The sequence below is a fragment of the Lissotriton vulgaris genome, chromosome 5 (assembly GCF_964263255.1).
Source record: "Lissotriton vulgaris chromosome 5, aLisVul1.2, whole genome shotgun sequence".
Classification (NCBI taxonomy): domain Eukaryota; kingdom Metazoa; phylum Chordata; class Amphibia; order Caudata; family Salamandridae; genus Lissotriton; species Lissotriton vulgaris.
This window is the reverse complement of record NC_141693.1, coordinates 1,996,943,060-1,996,958,374: the sequence shown is the minus strand read 5'-3', so window position 1 is coordinate 1,996,958,374 and position 15,315 is coordinate 1,996,943,060. Positions and strand designations below refer to the sequence as shown.

At 47.0% G+C, this 15,315-nt stretch overlaps 1 protein-coding gene across 5 annotated transcripts in view; it reads right to left on the bottom strand.

Annotated features, from left to right (window-relative positions):
• SETX (senataxin) overlaps positions 1 to 15,315 on the bottom strand; it is a 631,151-nt gene that overhangs the window by 30,362 nt on the left and 585,474 nt on the right. For all 5 annotated transcript variants that reach the window (XM_086924766.1, XM_086924768.1, XM_086924765.1 and 2 more), the window contains one exon: positions 15,026 to 15,124. In XM_086924766.1, coding sequence (XP_086780892.1) covers positions 15,026 to 15,124 — 99 coding nt within the window. The remainder of the gene's footprint in view (positions 1 to 15,025; positions 15,125 to 15,315) is intronic.

Genomic DNA, 15,315 nt, shown 5'->3' with positions numbered 1-15,315 from the left:
ATCCCTGTCCATCTTCCTCCGCTGCGTGCGGGTGCTCTTCGGGATGTTCTGACGCTATGCTGTCCGCTCAATCTGACGCCACCTCGAGGTTATCGAAGAACCAGGCCTTGCCATCCACTTCCACTCGCAGTTTCGCCGGAAAGAGCATCGAGTATCTCAGTCCCTTGTCCCTTAGTTTCCTCTTTACTGGGAGAAAACTCAGTCTCATTTTCTGCACGGCCTGCGTAAAGTCTGGAAAGAAAGAAAGCGCAGTGTTTTCATAATGCAGCGGGCCCGTGGAGCGTGACGATTGTAGAATCGCATCCCTTTTTCGGAAGTTCAGCACCCTGGCTATCATCGGGCGGGGTGGTGCTCCTAGTTTTGGCTGACCTCCTGGCACCCTATGCGCCTGTTCGATTGTGAAAAAATTGCTGAGGGCCCTTGGCTTCAGATGGTTGAGCACAATATCTTCCACAAATAGATCGGGTGTTTGACCTTCTGCTTTCTCCGGTACACCAAGGATGCGTACGTTATTTCGCCGATTGCGCCCTTCGTATTCATCCAGCTTTCGGCGGGTATCTTCCTGTGCCGCCTGTAGATCCCGTACTTCCCGTTGCAACTTCGCCACATCATTCACCAAGCTGGAAGTCTTTAGGTCAAGGGACTTGACCTTTTCGCTGGTTTTGGCGTGATCAGCCCGCAATAAGTTGACTTCCAACTTGACAGAATCCAATTTAGCGCCCAGTGCGTCCATTTTCCCGACCATGGCGGCCTGGATGTTGTTTATCGCCGCCAGGAGATCTGTCCTTGTTGGCTCGACCGGTTCACTTAGTGGGTCACCTCCGTGTGTCAGGGTCTTACTCTGCTACTCTGCCAGGAGGGCGACCCCTTGGTCTGAACGTATCGATCTATCTTGTGAGTCTGCACATTTTTCAGCCCTCGCCCTGACCCCGATGTAGGCTTCTCGGTTTCCGGCTTCAACGCCATCCTAGTGTTCACACCTAGCCAAGAGAACCTAGTCAGCACCCCAGGGCACCACGGTAGCTCCACCACCGACACTCAAGCCCAGCTCGGAGGGCAGCTCCCAATTATCTTCGCCAAACATTCACCCGAGTTCATCGCATCTTCAGCAGATGAGTTTCGGTTTCGGTTGTGGGCCGCAACTTCCAGTTGAAAGATCCGCTGTTGTTCAACTAGAGTCCGGGTGTACGAAGCACCATGGTCCCCGGATGAGAGACGATGTTGCGATGGGTAGGAATGTTCGATTCAGTCCCAAATTTCACCAGGGGGACCAGCTTCTTTTCCCCTACCGATTGTAGGGTTCGGGCATCAGGATTAATTCAGGATAGGCTCGACGGAGGGGTGGAGTCTCCAGAGCTAAGCCTTCACGCGGCCATCTTGGTCACGCGCTTTGCTCCCCCCCCTACACGACATGGACATTATTAAATCCGATGTCTTCCATAAAATTACCTGAGCTCAGAAATACCTTCGTAGGCCTGGGTATGCAAATGCTGTGGGAAAACACAGAGACAGCTTCTTTTCCATCTAAAAAAGTTTTAAAGGAGATTTTTTGGGAGAGGGTTGCATACCGAATCTGGAGTGGCACTGGTTCTTCAACCATGGCTGGAGGCTTTTTAGAGGCAAAGCTTATCCCCAGGTTAGAGCCTTATTGGGACGCCATCACCAAACCAGGGGATAGGAAGCTCTATTTCCAGCTCAGAGCAGGATCCCTACCCCTCAAGTCTTTGACCTGCAGGTGGGCTAGTGCAATTACCAGCATCTGCCCTGCATGTGGGGATCACAAGGAAACTATCGGTCATTTTTTATTTGTCTGTCCCGCCTATGTAATTCCAAGACGAGTCTGGTTAACCCCACTGTGCAAGTCTTTGGGTACTAGCAGCAGTGCTGAAGCACTGAGACTCATACGCACTAGCACTTTATTGTCCATCTCAATTGCAACTGCCAAATATTTAGGATGGGCATGGGTGCTAAGACAGAAATTTTCGGTTTGACCGCTGATTATGTGTTTGTTGGTAAAGACATTTATCCAGTTTGATTATGTAAATTTTTTTTAGAACTATTGGTCATTTTGTACATAGCATTCGAGATGAACTTTTTAAATGATTGCTTAAGGATTGTGTTTTATCTATTTTTATGTAACTTTTAAATTCTAAAATTTTATTGACTGAGTATCTCTGAAATGTATGGAATTTCTATGCTTTTATGAGTGCATCTCGAATAAAGCTAAATTGACTTGACACTCTTCTGATTTCTTCAACATGAGAAAACTGAATAAAATCCATTGCAGTGCTCTTCAATCTGCCCTTTTTCAATTGCTCCTTTCTAGAAAAGCTTGAATATTTCCTTTCCTAGCTCTCCTAGATTCTTGTGTCTTTCCTTTATTACAAGGGTATTGGTGGCTTCTCCACAAATTCCAGGAAATGTGCCTGCCTGGCAATATCTAACATGGACTTGTCTGTTCCTTGCTGCCATTCCTTGTAATAAAAGTACATCCTTTCCCTGACTGGCAACTGAACATCCGGAACTGCAATCTTTAGAAAGTCATGACATTCCGCTCAGTGGTGTAGCAAAGTGAGGGGGGTGGAGGGAAGGGTGTCTGGGGGGTGGAAGCCTCCCCGCACTCTTACCTGCTGTTCTTGGGGCGGCAATCGCCCCCAACCCAAGCCCGCTCTTCAATCGGCCGCCAAGGGGCGGCAAATAGAAAGAAATCCTGAAGGCACCCCCATCCCCCCGCCTTAGTTCAGCTGCAGTGGGGTGGCAAACACGGGGACCACCACGAGTTGCCAAAGTGATTGCTACGTCACTGCTTCTGCTTTTGCCTTTATACCTGGACGGCTGATTTCCTCTTCTTTATTTTGACTGTAGCCTTGTCCTCTTTGCCTTTCTTGTCTACTTTGTTGACCGTTATAACAGTACTGTCCTGTCGGGACTAAAATAGGATTCCTGCTGCCCTCGTCTAAAGAATTGCCACTTGTAACCTCTATATGGTTGTCTTCCTCGCAGCATATCAAGCGAGTGAGCGGTCTCAGTGTCTGCCTTTATCGCTTGAAGTGACTCATCCACCTACATGCCAAATACATTTTTACCATCAAAAGGCATATCCATCACCCATGTCTGAACCTCTGGTCTGAATGTCGTACTTTTCAATCATTCAGAAAAAGCGACTTAGTGCGCCACCTTGTTAATCCTATTTTTTCCATTCCTTATTCATTAATAATTTTGCATTAGCACGCAAACTAATGCAAAATTATTAATGAATAGGGAATGGAAAAAATAGGATTAACAAGGTGTGCACTTCGTCGCCTTTTCCGAATGTATTACTGAACGGCTCTTTTGACGAGTAGCACCCATTGGAACATGATTAAAGATTTGATGAAATTGCAAACTGACACAAGAGAGACCCCTGGAAGAACATGTTCAAAGCAGAATCTTATGAAATATTCATGGAAGAACATTGAAATTGGAAGCTATGAATTTATTAGGGCTCACTCTCGATAACGTGATGTTTTTTATGTTATACAAGAATTTATGTTACAATTGAATGAACTAAGATTTCCAAAGTTCGTTATACCGTATTATACAATTGACGTTTGATATGACAGCATAGGGTGGGCGGAGCATTATTGAGTATTCCAGTCCCTTGTGGGAGGTTCTGGCAGGCGGGAGATAGACATAGGTGAGTCACTGTTTTTCAAATACACTGCGAGGGACAAAGTGTCATGTCAAGTGCATTGTGGGATTTGTAGGAATCAATTTGGACAGGAAGGAAAGTATCAACAGGGTCATGTAGTGGGAGAGGTTTAATTTAGAACAGGTGAAGGGGAAAACTAATTAAAAAGGACAAAAACGAGAGAGGTTGAACCAAATGCTGAATCCTTTCGAGTCATGAGGACACATGGAGGATGTTTGCACTTGTTGTTTAAAAGGTACGTTTCATCTAGATTCCGGGCTGATTGTTAAGATGTTCTTCTTATAAGAACACGGGTTCAACAGTGTGGTGGGGCAGCACAATGAAGATAACGTGCACCTGTCAGAAGTAGGGGAGGAAGAATAGAAGCAGGGGTACTTTTGAAATACGATTTAGCGGGAAAAATGTCAATTTGTGTAAAGAGTATTTCTTGTACGTACAATAAGCAAACAATGTCATTTGGTCTAGATATATAGTCTAACGGATATGTTTTCTTCTTTTAGAGCGTAACCCCTGACGAAGAGCCAGAGTCAAGGCTCGAAATGCATTGGGTAACTAAGAATGACGTTTTGAATTGATTTATGCACACGACCATGGTGGAGGATAAGGCCTGGATTGGCATTCCTGTCCCATTAAGGATGTAGTGAAGGCATAAGAGTCTCTTTTGTGACATGGATAAATTTTGGAGAAAAAAAAAAGATGAATTTTGAACTATGAGCATATAAATGAGAATAAAAAACCTTTAAAAAATTGTGAAGTTTCCGGCATTTTCATGCGGAAATAATCAAGGCTGTGCGCCAGGATGGGGGCAAAGTTTCGCTCCTATTCTTTTTCAGTACTTTTCAATCAGCCATACCTTCCCACAACTGTTGCACTTATGACTTGTTTAAATGTGCATATTGACAAGTCCATGGCCATATCTATGAACTGTTTTGACGCTAGCTCCGACCTTTAATATCGGCTTTGCTTTTTCCTTATCTTCCTTGGGCAACTTCTCTAGGAGCAGGGCCATGTCGCTCCATAAGTGCCTGTAATAAGGAGCTATTACTGTAGTTCGCAATTTTAATTGCATTAGCTACTAGCACATTAAATCGCTTTCGCATCGAATCCCATTACCTACACTCTGTCTGTAGGCGCTGTGAATGGCGATGATTTCCCGACCTGCGCTATGCTGCTGCTGATATGATTGACTCCGTTCAAACCGGATTCAAAATACATCCGCTGTGTCCTCCATGGCCTTGTGCTCTCTCAATTTTGGAGACATTTACCAAAGCAGTTGGTGTATTCTGCATCATCGACAAACCTTCCCATGGGTGCTACAATAAAGGAATAGACCATGTGCCTCTGTGCGTTTTCTCCTCAAAATAAAACAAAAAACATAATTCCTCTGCAACAGACTGGCAGACTAAAACATTCCAAGGCCTTCTCTATCAGGGAATGAAACCTCCCAATGTCATCTTGTGGAGATTTACGTTTCACAAGAACTGGACAGGCATCCTTAGGAGCGTTGAACTGATTCTATTCTGAATCATTTTCATGCATCCCGCGGCGGCTTTGTGTATCATCATCTGCTTTATTAAAGGATGAATCCTACGGATTCACCTGCTCATCATCATCCTCAGCATCCAGCACACTCTCGTCCGGACTCTCCTTCCAAGACTGTTGCGGCTTTTGCTGGCATGTTCCGGCTGTAAAATTGGTAGCAGAGAGGTTATATTGTTCTGCTTTTCCCTCATTTTCAGATGCGGTTGCAGCCAATTATAAAGGTCTCCAACCAAATATGTAAAGGCACTTGTATCAACTTGTCAGAGGTATGACCTTGAACCTGCCTCCGCTGATAATTATCACAAAAAACATACTGCATGTTCAGACCACTTGGGTGCACTGCCCTTTCTTCCTCATCGCCGTCGACACTAAACGATGCCTCTATCTCATCCACATCGAGGTTTTATATTTCTCTGACAAACTATAAGCCTGGCTAGTTGTGGTGAAGGGAAATTCTCCTGAAATAATTCGAGTGGTGGTCTAGGTGGCACAGGTGACATAACAGCCTCCAGTACCGGCTCCATCGTTTCTTCTTGTACCTCTCCAAAACCTGAATGCAACGTATTTGGTGTTGCAATGCTTGATTATCTGCCACTGCTGCTTCTTACTTAAAATAGTCGCCTTTGCCAATGCTGTTTTTTTTAAAAATTCATATATTTGCTTTTGCCAATGCTTGTTTTTCTGCCATCAAAAGCGTTAGCTGGTCGCTGCTCATCGACGGCACTATCTTTCCTGGTGAGGTCTCCTTTAAAACTTGCCTCTTTGTCGAGGACCTTCTGTTAGTCGTCGAAGGCGCCATTGTGGCCGCACCCAGGCTCCAGCCTCCTTCCTGCACCTGCCTCTTCTGTGCCGACGGCCCTTCCTTCGTCGGCGGAGGCCAACACTGCAGCTACATTTGTCAAAGGCATGCACTGTCATTGAAGCCGCTCGAGCTGATGACTCCCCCGTGGCAGAGGAATTGAAACGGGTTCCTCCATTCCTTTTTCTCTCTCTCATTTCAGCCACAGTTCTCTTATCGTCAATGCCTTTGACGGTGATTTTTTCCCTTTATTTTTTGCCGGTTTTGAAGAGCTATATTGATCCGCCTCACCTCTCTTTACTGTTACCCTGGGGACATATTTTGTGTTCTTTTTAGGCATTTCTGCAATGTCCTCCTCATTGTGGTGCTTATCATTATGACGCAAGTGCTTTGGACCTAATGTCTGACTCTTAACAGCAGAGTCGGAGGGTCCTTTTGCAGGTTTCTCTGCTGCCTGCTCTTTGCTCATCTCCTCATCCAGAGGTGCCCCCGCCAGCCGCCCCCGCCTCTCAACGCGTCACTGTGGAAGGGACACTCACAGGCAGCTGGCTCAGGCTGCAAATGTACACAGTAAAGACACTTCACACGAGGATCCTCCACGGGAATCTTCTTTTTACCACATCACAAGCATGTCTTAAATACAGATTCCATCAATGTATCCTCAGCCATATTTAAAATAATCCTCTCTTTGATGAGCTGTCAGATAGGGTACATGCACAGTTGGAGCATTTTTATTGGCTGGTCATATGTTAAAAGATTCTTATAAAGCGCACATACACCGGGTTGGTTTCATGGCGCTGCTCTAAGTGGTACGGTAGTCCTGCTGGTTTACTCATATGCTTGTCTAGACAGCCAAGTCTGGAGGACTCGCCTGAAGCTCCAGGGGTCTGTGCAGGATCTGACTCGAAGGGAGTTCCAATATCTGGGCGCTAGTACAGCAAACCTAACACCGCCCAGACACTTCAGTTTGAAGGAGGGTGCTGTCAGGAGGTGCTTGTGAGCAGAGTGCAGGTTACGAGTGGGTGTATGCTTTTGAATAAGGCCATCAACAAATTTGGGGCTCCCGCCATTCAAGGATTTCAAATAAGACCGCATACCTTGAAGGCGCATCGCTGTGGCATAGGGAGCCAGTGCAGCTTCCTCATGAGGGGGGCGACAGGTTGCCACCGATGGTTGCTGAAAGATCAGTCTCGCTGCCTGGTTCTGTACCAGTTGCAGTTGTCTAATTAAAAATAGCGGAATGCCAAATTATAAATAATTGGCGTAGTCTATATGGGACATGACCATGGCTAGAACCGAACCACCTGTATCAGTGCTTCCTGGGTGAGAAGTCTGCTGATCTTTTTTATTGTCCTCAACTGGTAGAAGCAGGTTGAAATCACGAAACCAATTTTGGTCTTCATTGTGAGATCGCAGTTAATTGTTACCCCAAGACTTTAAGCGGAAAAGGATGGGGGTAGGGAAGGGCCCAATTCCTTTGGCCAAAAATGTAGGCTCCAAGGGTTATGGGTGCCCCCGTTAGGACCAGTTCAGTCTTGTCCGGGTTAAGTTTCAAGTGAGTGCTGTTCATCCAGTCGCAGATGAATTGCATAGTGGTCTGAAATTCAAGGACCGATTCAGGGGAGTTGCTCATGGAGAACATTAGTTGGAAGTCGTCTGTGTAGTTGAAAGTGCAAGCTTTCCTCTCTTTCAAGGCTTGGATCAGTGGGTGGAGATAGAGGTTGAACAGCCCTGCAGGAGGTTGAACAGCCCTGCAGGACTCCACATGTAGTCCTCATCTTTGGGGCTGTATACTGGGCTATGCGGACCAACTGCGAGTGGTCTTCCAGGAAGGAACTAATCCCGCTAAGAGCCAATCCCTGGATACCTGCATCTCTGACACATTCTATGCTATGGTCGACTGTGTCAAAGGCTGCACAGAGATCCAGCAACACCAGAGGAAGAAGGCCGTCCTTATCCTACTTGACCTATCGGCGGCCTTCGATACGGTGTCCCACTCAATACTAATCAGGCGACTGAGGGCAGCAAGGATTGGGGGCACCGCGTTGGACTGGCTGAGGAATTTCCTCGACCACCGTAGGCAGGTCACAGTGTTAGGAGAACACCGCTCTGAGGAAAAAATCATACAAACAGGGGTACCGCAGGGCTCCAGCCTAAGCCCGGTACTGTTTAACATTTACATGATCCCTTTGATTGAGCTGATTTCGTCTTTTAACATCAGTACTATATCATACGCTGACGATACTCAGCTCATCCTAGTGCTAGACAGGGAAAATGGAAAGGCAGAGGAAAATCTAAAAGCCTGCCTCAAGGCAACCTTCATTTGGATGCGTGACAACCATCTAAAATGTAATGCTGGGAAGACCGAAATTATACCCTTCAGCCCCCAAAACCCCTTCTCCCCCAGCCTATGGTGGCCTTTAGGGGTGGAGTCCCCTCCGGATACCATCACTGCGGCCCGGAACTTAGGGATCAGATTCGACAGTGCCCTATCTTTCAAACAGCAAGCAGGGGCAGTGGCAGGGTCTTGTTTTAACATCATCAGAGGGCTTAGAAAGTTTTTTGATTTTCTTCCTCTGACAGCTAGGAAGACGGTGACAGTAGCACTTGTAACATCTCGTTTGGACTACTGCAACAGCCTATATGCAGGATTAAATCGATCTGTCCTGCATAGGTTGCAAGTTGTCCAAAATGCTGCTGCCCGTCTGGTCCTAAAATGGCCGAGGAGGTCTTCTGCCTCTGCCGCCCTCAAGGCCCTACACTGGCTACCTATTCACAAACGCATACTTTTCAAAATCCTAGTAATTACCTTTAGGGCATATCACCAAAAAGGACCTAAATACTTCCTTCCCTGGTTCAAACATTATGCACCAACACGCTCTTTAAGATCAGCCAACATGAATTTATTACAGACCCCTAAATTCAGACTTTCAACTAGAGGAGGGAAATCTCTCGCAACTCTGGGCTCAAAAGCTTGGAATAAACTCCCTCCCAACCTGCGCCTAATCTCCGATGAGAAGATTTTCCGTAAGGCTCTGAAAACCTGGATCTTCAGCCTTCCAGACTCGGTCTGTATGACTCTGGTGTAGACACAGCGTCCTGTTCAAATGAGATAGATGTGTGAGCTGACTTTTCCGGCCTTCCATCTGGCTACGGGCTATAAGCGCCAGGATGCTCCTTGGAGTGACAGTCGCGCTATAAAAGAGCACACTTACATTACACTTACATTACAGAGCCGGCGGGGAGCCTATCGGCCTCCTTCCGGAGAGTGTCCAATACGTCAATATAACAGCCTCTGTAGAGTGTGCTGGGCGAAACCCTGCTTGATGGGGGTCAAGGTATGCAGATTGTTCCAAGAAGGCAGAGAGGCATCTAGCCATGTAAGCTTCCAATACCTTGGCCAGGTATGGGAGAAAGATTGGGCGATAGTTTGTCAGGATTTGGGAGTAAGGCCCTGGCTTCTTCAGGGGGGTGACGACAATTGCCTCCTTAAAGGTCTCAGGACTCATTCAGAAGATATAGGGCTGGTCCAGGAAGAGCAGTAAAAGCTTCCTTCAAGATGAGGGGTGGGCAGCAGTCCCTGGGTGATCCCTATTTAACCATAGACAATAAGTCCTGGAAAACCTGGTTACCTATTGTCTGGAATTGTTCGAGAGTGCAAGGGTTTTTTGGCGTTCTGAAACGTGCCTTGGGGTTGGGCATGTAGAGATGCTAGCCTTAATTGTTGTAATCTTATCAATGAAGGTGTTCAAGGAGTTGTAGAGTTTGAGAGGGTGTGGGTTTTATTGTGACTGTCAGGATTGGACAGTTCATTAACAATCAAAAAACTTTCTTTTGACCTGTTGGTAGTCAGAATTTTTGAAGAGAAATAGGCAACTTTGGTGGTCGGTATAGCTTTCTGTAGTCTTTCATAGCAGCTAAGTAGATCCATATTTCCTCAGGTGAGTAATTGCGTCTCCACTTCCTTTCAGAGTGCCGAAAGGCTCATTTTGAGCCTTTAGGTCAGTGCAGAACCATCCCTGTGCCTCATGGCGCCGGGCTAAGTTTATTTTCCTGAGGGGTGCGTGTTTATTGCTAGCTGCTGATAGCCAGGCTGTTACATTTTCTTCGCTGAGATTGATAGATGATTGATTGGACGGGACTGTGTTGGCCAATGTGTTGAGGAATAGATTTTTTTATTAGTATCATTCCAACTCCTTGCTGTCCCCCCTTCTATGGTGGGGATTTTGGCCCTAGTGATGTTATTGACGGTGAATTTGATTAGATAATGATCAGACCATGTGGAGGGAGAATGAGACAGTGTGGACATGACAAGGTTGGCTGTCCATACCTGATCAAGTGTGTGCCCTTTAATGTGTGCAGCAAAGAACACCTGCTGATTGAAGTTTAACCCTATGAGCAAGTCGGTTAATTCAGCGGATTGGGGTCCACCCAATGTGTCATTTGCCCAATAGTTGAAATTGCCAATCTGCAGGATTTTTTGTGTTGTTAGTTATTAGGTGAGCTAACTGTTGCCCAAGGGTTGGGGAAACAAAAGCATGCTCTGAGAGGGCCTGTAGAGCAATACACAAATCATGGGGGCAGTGTCCGATTCTAGTTTGATTACGAGATTGTCTATGAAGGCAGACCTAGCGGGGTTAATGCAGTGAATTTTAGGTCATGGCGTATGATGGCGGATAATCCTTGTTAGACCTGTCAGCCCTAGGGTGGTCTTTCCCTGTTCTTTTTCGCCCTTGCCTCATTTTTCCACCTACTTTTTGTTGGCCCTTAGGTCTTCGGGCACCTTTTCATGGCTAATCCATGTTAGGGTGCAGGTGCTCTCTACTCCAAACATGGCTGCCACTGGCCCCTGCTACTGCAGCGTGGCCTTTTAGTGTAGCACCCTAGTTGCCAGGAGCTGGCTGGGACCCCATACATTGTTGCAATACCAGCCTGCCATCCCCTGTCCATAGGTAGAGTGGGGAAGCTCCTGGAACCTTCCAGAAGAAAGCGGAGCCTATTTTTGCCGCCTTAGAGAGTGGTCACCTGACCTGGGCATATATAAGTAAGGGAGGGAACTTTTTCTAGTCAGTTGGGGCATCACTGACCTGGGGAACCCACGCAGGAGATTTAGGAGGGAGGGCCTAGTTAGGAACTTATGCCACTGGGAGTGACAGGATTTAGGTGCTGCCTCTTAAGCTGATTGAGGTGTCCTAGACTAGCCCCCTGATCTGGCCCAGCGGTCGGGAACCCCAGGGCCCATCTGCAGTGACTGAGGAAAACTAATCCAGCCTCCAACTCACCCCCCCCCCCCCAACTTCAAGAAACCATCACCTAAGGGCGCAGAACCATCCAAGCCAAGAAGACTACTTTCCTTTGACCAGAGACTGCTGGGGGATCGACCAGGTACTGGACTGTGCTGCCCTACGCACTCACCGCCTTCCTCTGGGCCCCCCCTGGCCCTACCGGTCTCCCCCTGACTGAACTCCTCTGCTGAACTGTGTGAGAAACGCTATCTCCTGCTCCCCCCTGTCCAGCGCTGTATTTGAGACTGTCCGTCCTGTTGGCCCTATATGCTGACTGACTGGCTAAGCGCTGCACTCAGTTCCCCTGCCCAGCGCTGCGACGGAGATTACTGGAATTGACCCCTGGCCCGGCCTCGGACCAGCGCTGTGAAGCCCCCTTAGCGCTCTCTGAATCGTCGCCAAGCGCTGTACCGTGTCGCACTGAGGCGCCTGAGGAGACCTCGTCCCCGCAACGACGGCGCCGCCCACGTGACGCCTCTGAGGCGCTTCCGGCATGTCCTGTGGCCGACTGTCCCCGCGCTGCGATCAGCACCGTCATGGACCCCTCGGCGCCCCCCGGTACCAGGAGAGGGCCGCCGCATCAAGTTCGTCAGGCCGTGATAGGCCTGAAGCCTGCCTGGGCCCCTGTCGCGTGAGCGGACGCGCCGTCGCGTCATCGGCCGCGCCCCCGCCCAAGCCTCGCAGCCATTGGCTGTCCTCACCGAGCGTCGTGTGGAAGGCCCGGCACCCGGAGCAGGTCGCGACTCCCCGCGGAGGGGGTCCGGAGCCAACGACACCCCTCCGCTTTGCTCCGCAGTGTGTTCCCTTGTCCTCTGCGGCGGTGCGCTAAGACAGCGCCCTGCACCGCGCCGGGCAGTTTAAAGCCACGCGACCGGCGGAAGCTTCTCCCGCCTACCCCCAGACATCGCAAGGGCCCCGGAGGGCCGAAGTCCAAAGGTAACCCCCAGGGGAGGAGGGCGGAAGGCCGGTTTTTAGGCCCCGAGTTCGCCCCTCCCCCGGGGATCGCTGTGACTGGGCCCTGTTGGCCCCATTGAGCCCAAGTAGTCGTGAGGTCGGATTTATGCATGAGGTGCTGGGGCCAAGTAACTGGACATGCTTGAAGAGCAGGCTCTATTGAATTAACTGTTTCCAGCGCCGGGACACTCCCCGGAGTAGCCGTGCTCTATATAAAATCTTTTTAACATTAACATAACTTGGTTACAAGATCGATCAGGTCATTGACTGTTGGTGTTTGGTGGCCGTCATGCGGCCTGTATTGCCCATGCTTACTTAGATGCTTTCAAGCCTGCTGACAAAGTGGTGATACTTTTCCCTGTACTGAATTTCTTGCAGGGGCGGGCATCTACAGTTCCTGATGGGGTTCAATCCTAATCCCTAGGGATTCATTCCAGCACTATTTTGATCTGATTTTGGTTACTAAACTGTTGATATTTACAAGAGGAAATGCTTATAATTACTTCCTGCATGCTAGTCCTTGGTAAATGAAAATACCCTTTTAGCCTGCTGAAGAGTAGATGCGACAGGCTGTATTATTTCAAGTTTTCTGCTTTACTGGAAGTATTTACTGAAATGTTTCACCATTTTGCAGGAAATGCATTTCTTTTGAAGGCGTCCATGAAATGCTGTAATGTGGTACTTTAATGAAATGCTGATGATTTGCTAATGCATTAATTGCTTTGATCTAAAGCCTACATAAAAGATCTTGATTTTCAAACACAACTACTGGTGTGGTCTCCATTATTGCACCCACTTCGTGTCTCAGTGGATGAGTGTGTTAAGTAGCTGCTTTACACGCAAGCCCCTGGCTGCCTTCCTGCTCGAGCCAAGCTACCCCCCAGAGCCAGTTCCTTCACTCCTCCACCCACTTACCCCTGAGGGCGATTAGCTTGGAGGATATAGTAGTCATTAGGTAGAGCGGCCAAAATGTCTGGGGAGGATTCCTGGGAGAGCCAGGTTTCCGTTAGCAGATGGATGTCTGGTCGCTCGGACTCCAGTAAGAGAAATATTTCCAATTTATGTTTTATCATGGAGCGGGTATTCAGATAGAGGGCACAGCATGAGAGATCCGGGAAGGAAGCTCTAGTTACCATGATCCCATTCTTAATCAAGCTGATGCCAGTGGAGGGATTGAGGATGAGATTGCCAGAATGAATCTGTTTAAGTCCAGCTGAAGAATAGGCTGTGATTTTGGCATAGTGACTAGCTGGTATTTGGATCATAGATAGATGAGGATCAGTTGCAAAAGAAGCCTGCTAGTTTATGGTGGTATGTTATAGGTCGAGTATGTACTGCTGTTGGAAAATAACCAGGGGTCTCCAGTCTGACAACGGGGGAATTATTCAAGCATGTGAATCTATGAAATATCCAATGCTGGAGAAAACAAGCTTGTCCCTTAATACACACCTGAAGTCAGTAAGTTTCAATGACTTTCTAGGGGATTCATGGTCCTCCTCTGCTAAATCTCAGTAAGCTCACTCCACTCTAGTGGGGGCAAGCTTTAAAAAATCGACTCATGCCACTAAAATGTTTGGGCTCTCTTGGCAGCCTCATTCACCTCTATCCATGCCAACCCAGAACCATGGGTTGAGAGGATTTTTCAATTAGTTGAGTACTCTTATAAAGCATGCTCAAGCTGAGTTGATCAACATGCATTTAACATAACACAGTGAAGTCAAAAATTGAAAATTAAATACAAGCTAACTGCAAGACACATTAAACATAGTAATCAAAAAGTATGTATGAGTAGATAAAAAAGGAAGATGAGATGTTTAAGTGGAAAGACAGGAGGGAAGGAATGCACTATTTGTCAAGAAAAGATTGAGTCTAGCAGGTAAGATGTGACTACGGGCACAGACAAGGTAGTTTAAGAGTAGAATATTAGTGGACAAAAGAAATTAACTGTAACAGGAGAAGTGGAACAGAGAAGTGAATGGTGCTATGATGTATCTGATAAGGGGTGAAGAGAGAGGGAAATGGGACAGTAAAAAATCTAATGTGTAGCGTAGGAAATGGATGGGTGAGGGGAGTTACCAAGGGTAGATTTGTGCAGACAACTGGAAGAGGTTCGGAACAGTTGATGGTACTCAAACACAGCTAAATTGAGTGATGGAAAACCATGTGTTTTAGTAAATTGGAAAAATAGAATAGGAAAGATGCAGAAAAAGTCAAAATTGGGAATGGCAAAATTAGAAAATGGTGTCATGGGCCTTAGCTCTGACAATAGTGAGTGTTCTGTGCTAGCTCCTATGCTAAGTATGGATTCTCCCACTGAGGTTGATGAGTGCCAGTTTTTACGTGCACCAACTGCTGCAATAGAAATTGTTAATAGAGTAAATTCTACTCACATGGGTAAGAATGTGCATGTACCTGAACAGTTTAAGGGTTACATTATTATTTAGTTATTCTTTTTCCTTTTGTTAAAGGGGGGGAAGACATGTAGTGTAATCGCTTGTGTCACTGCATTCCAGGATGACTGAAGTGGAATGTAATGACAGAAGGCCATTCTATGTTGGTGGCCAAGCAGATCAAGGTCTCTGTGCATCACTGCGTGCTGGAGTATATTTTCTGAAGAGTAAATACAAGAACTGTACTTCCAGTTCTTTTTGTCTACTAGATGTCATCTCTAAAAATTAGACCTGCAAGAACACTAGGAACAATATCACCAAAAGGGTATTTGAGGAAAAACGTGGAAAACGCTAGAAGACATACCCAATAGAACCCTGACAGCTGTTTGCCCGGACACAGGTCACAATGATGCAGTCTTTTTGGCGCCCCTGGAAACCATCCACTGTGTCAACTTCTCCATGTCTGAAAGGAACAAAGAGAGCATAATATTACTTAGTAATAAAACTCAATTATGATTATGAACCATCATACAAGAATCAAATTCCTCACTATACCAAAGCGCGACATTGTCCATCATGGATGCATTCTAGATCTCAATACTAATGCTACAGGTTAAGTAACTTGCACTTCATCACAAAAGACGCCCCCCTCCC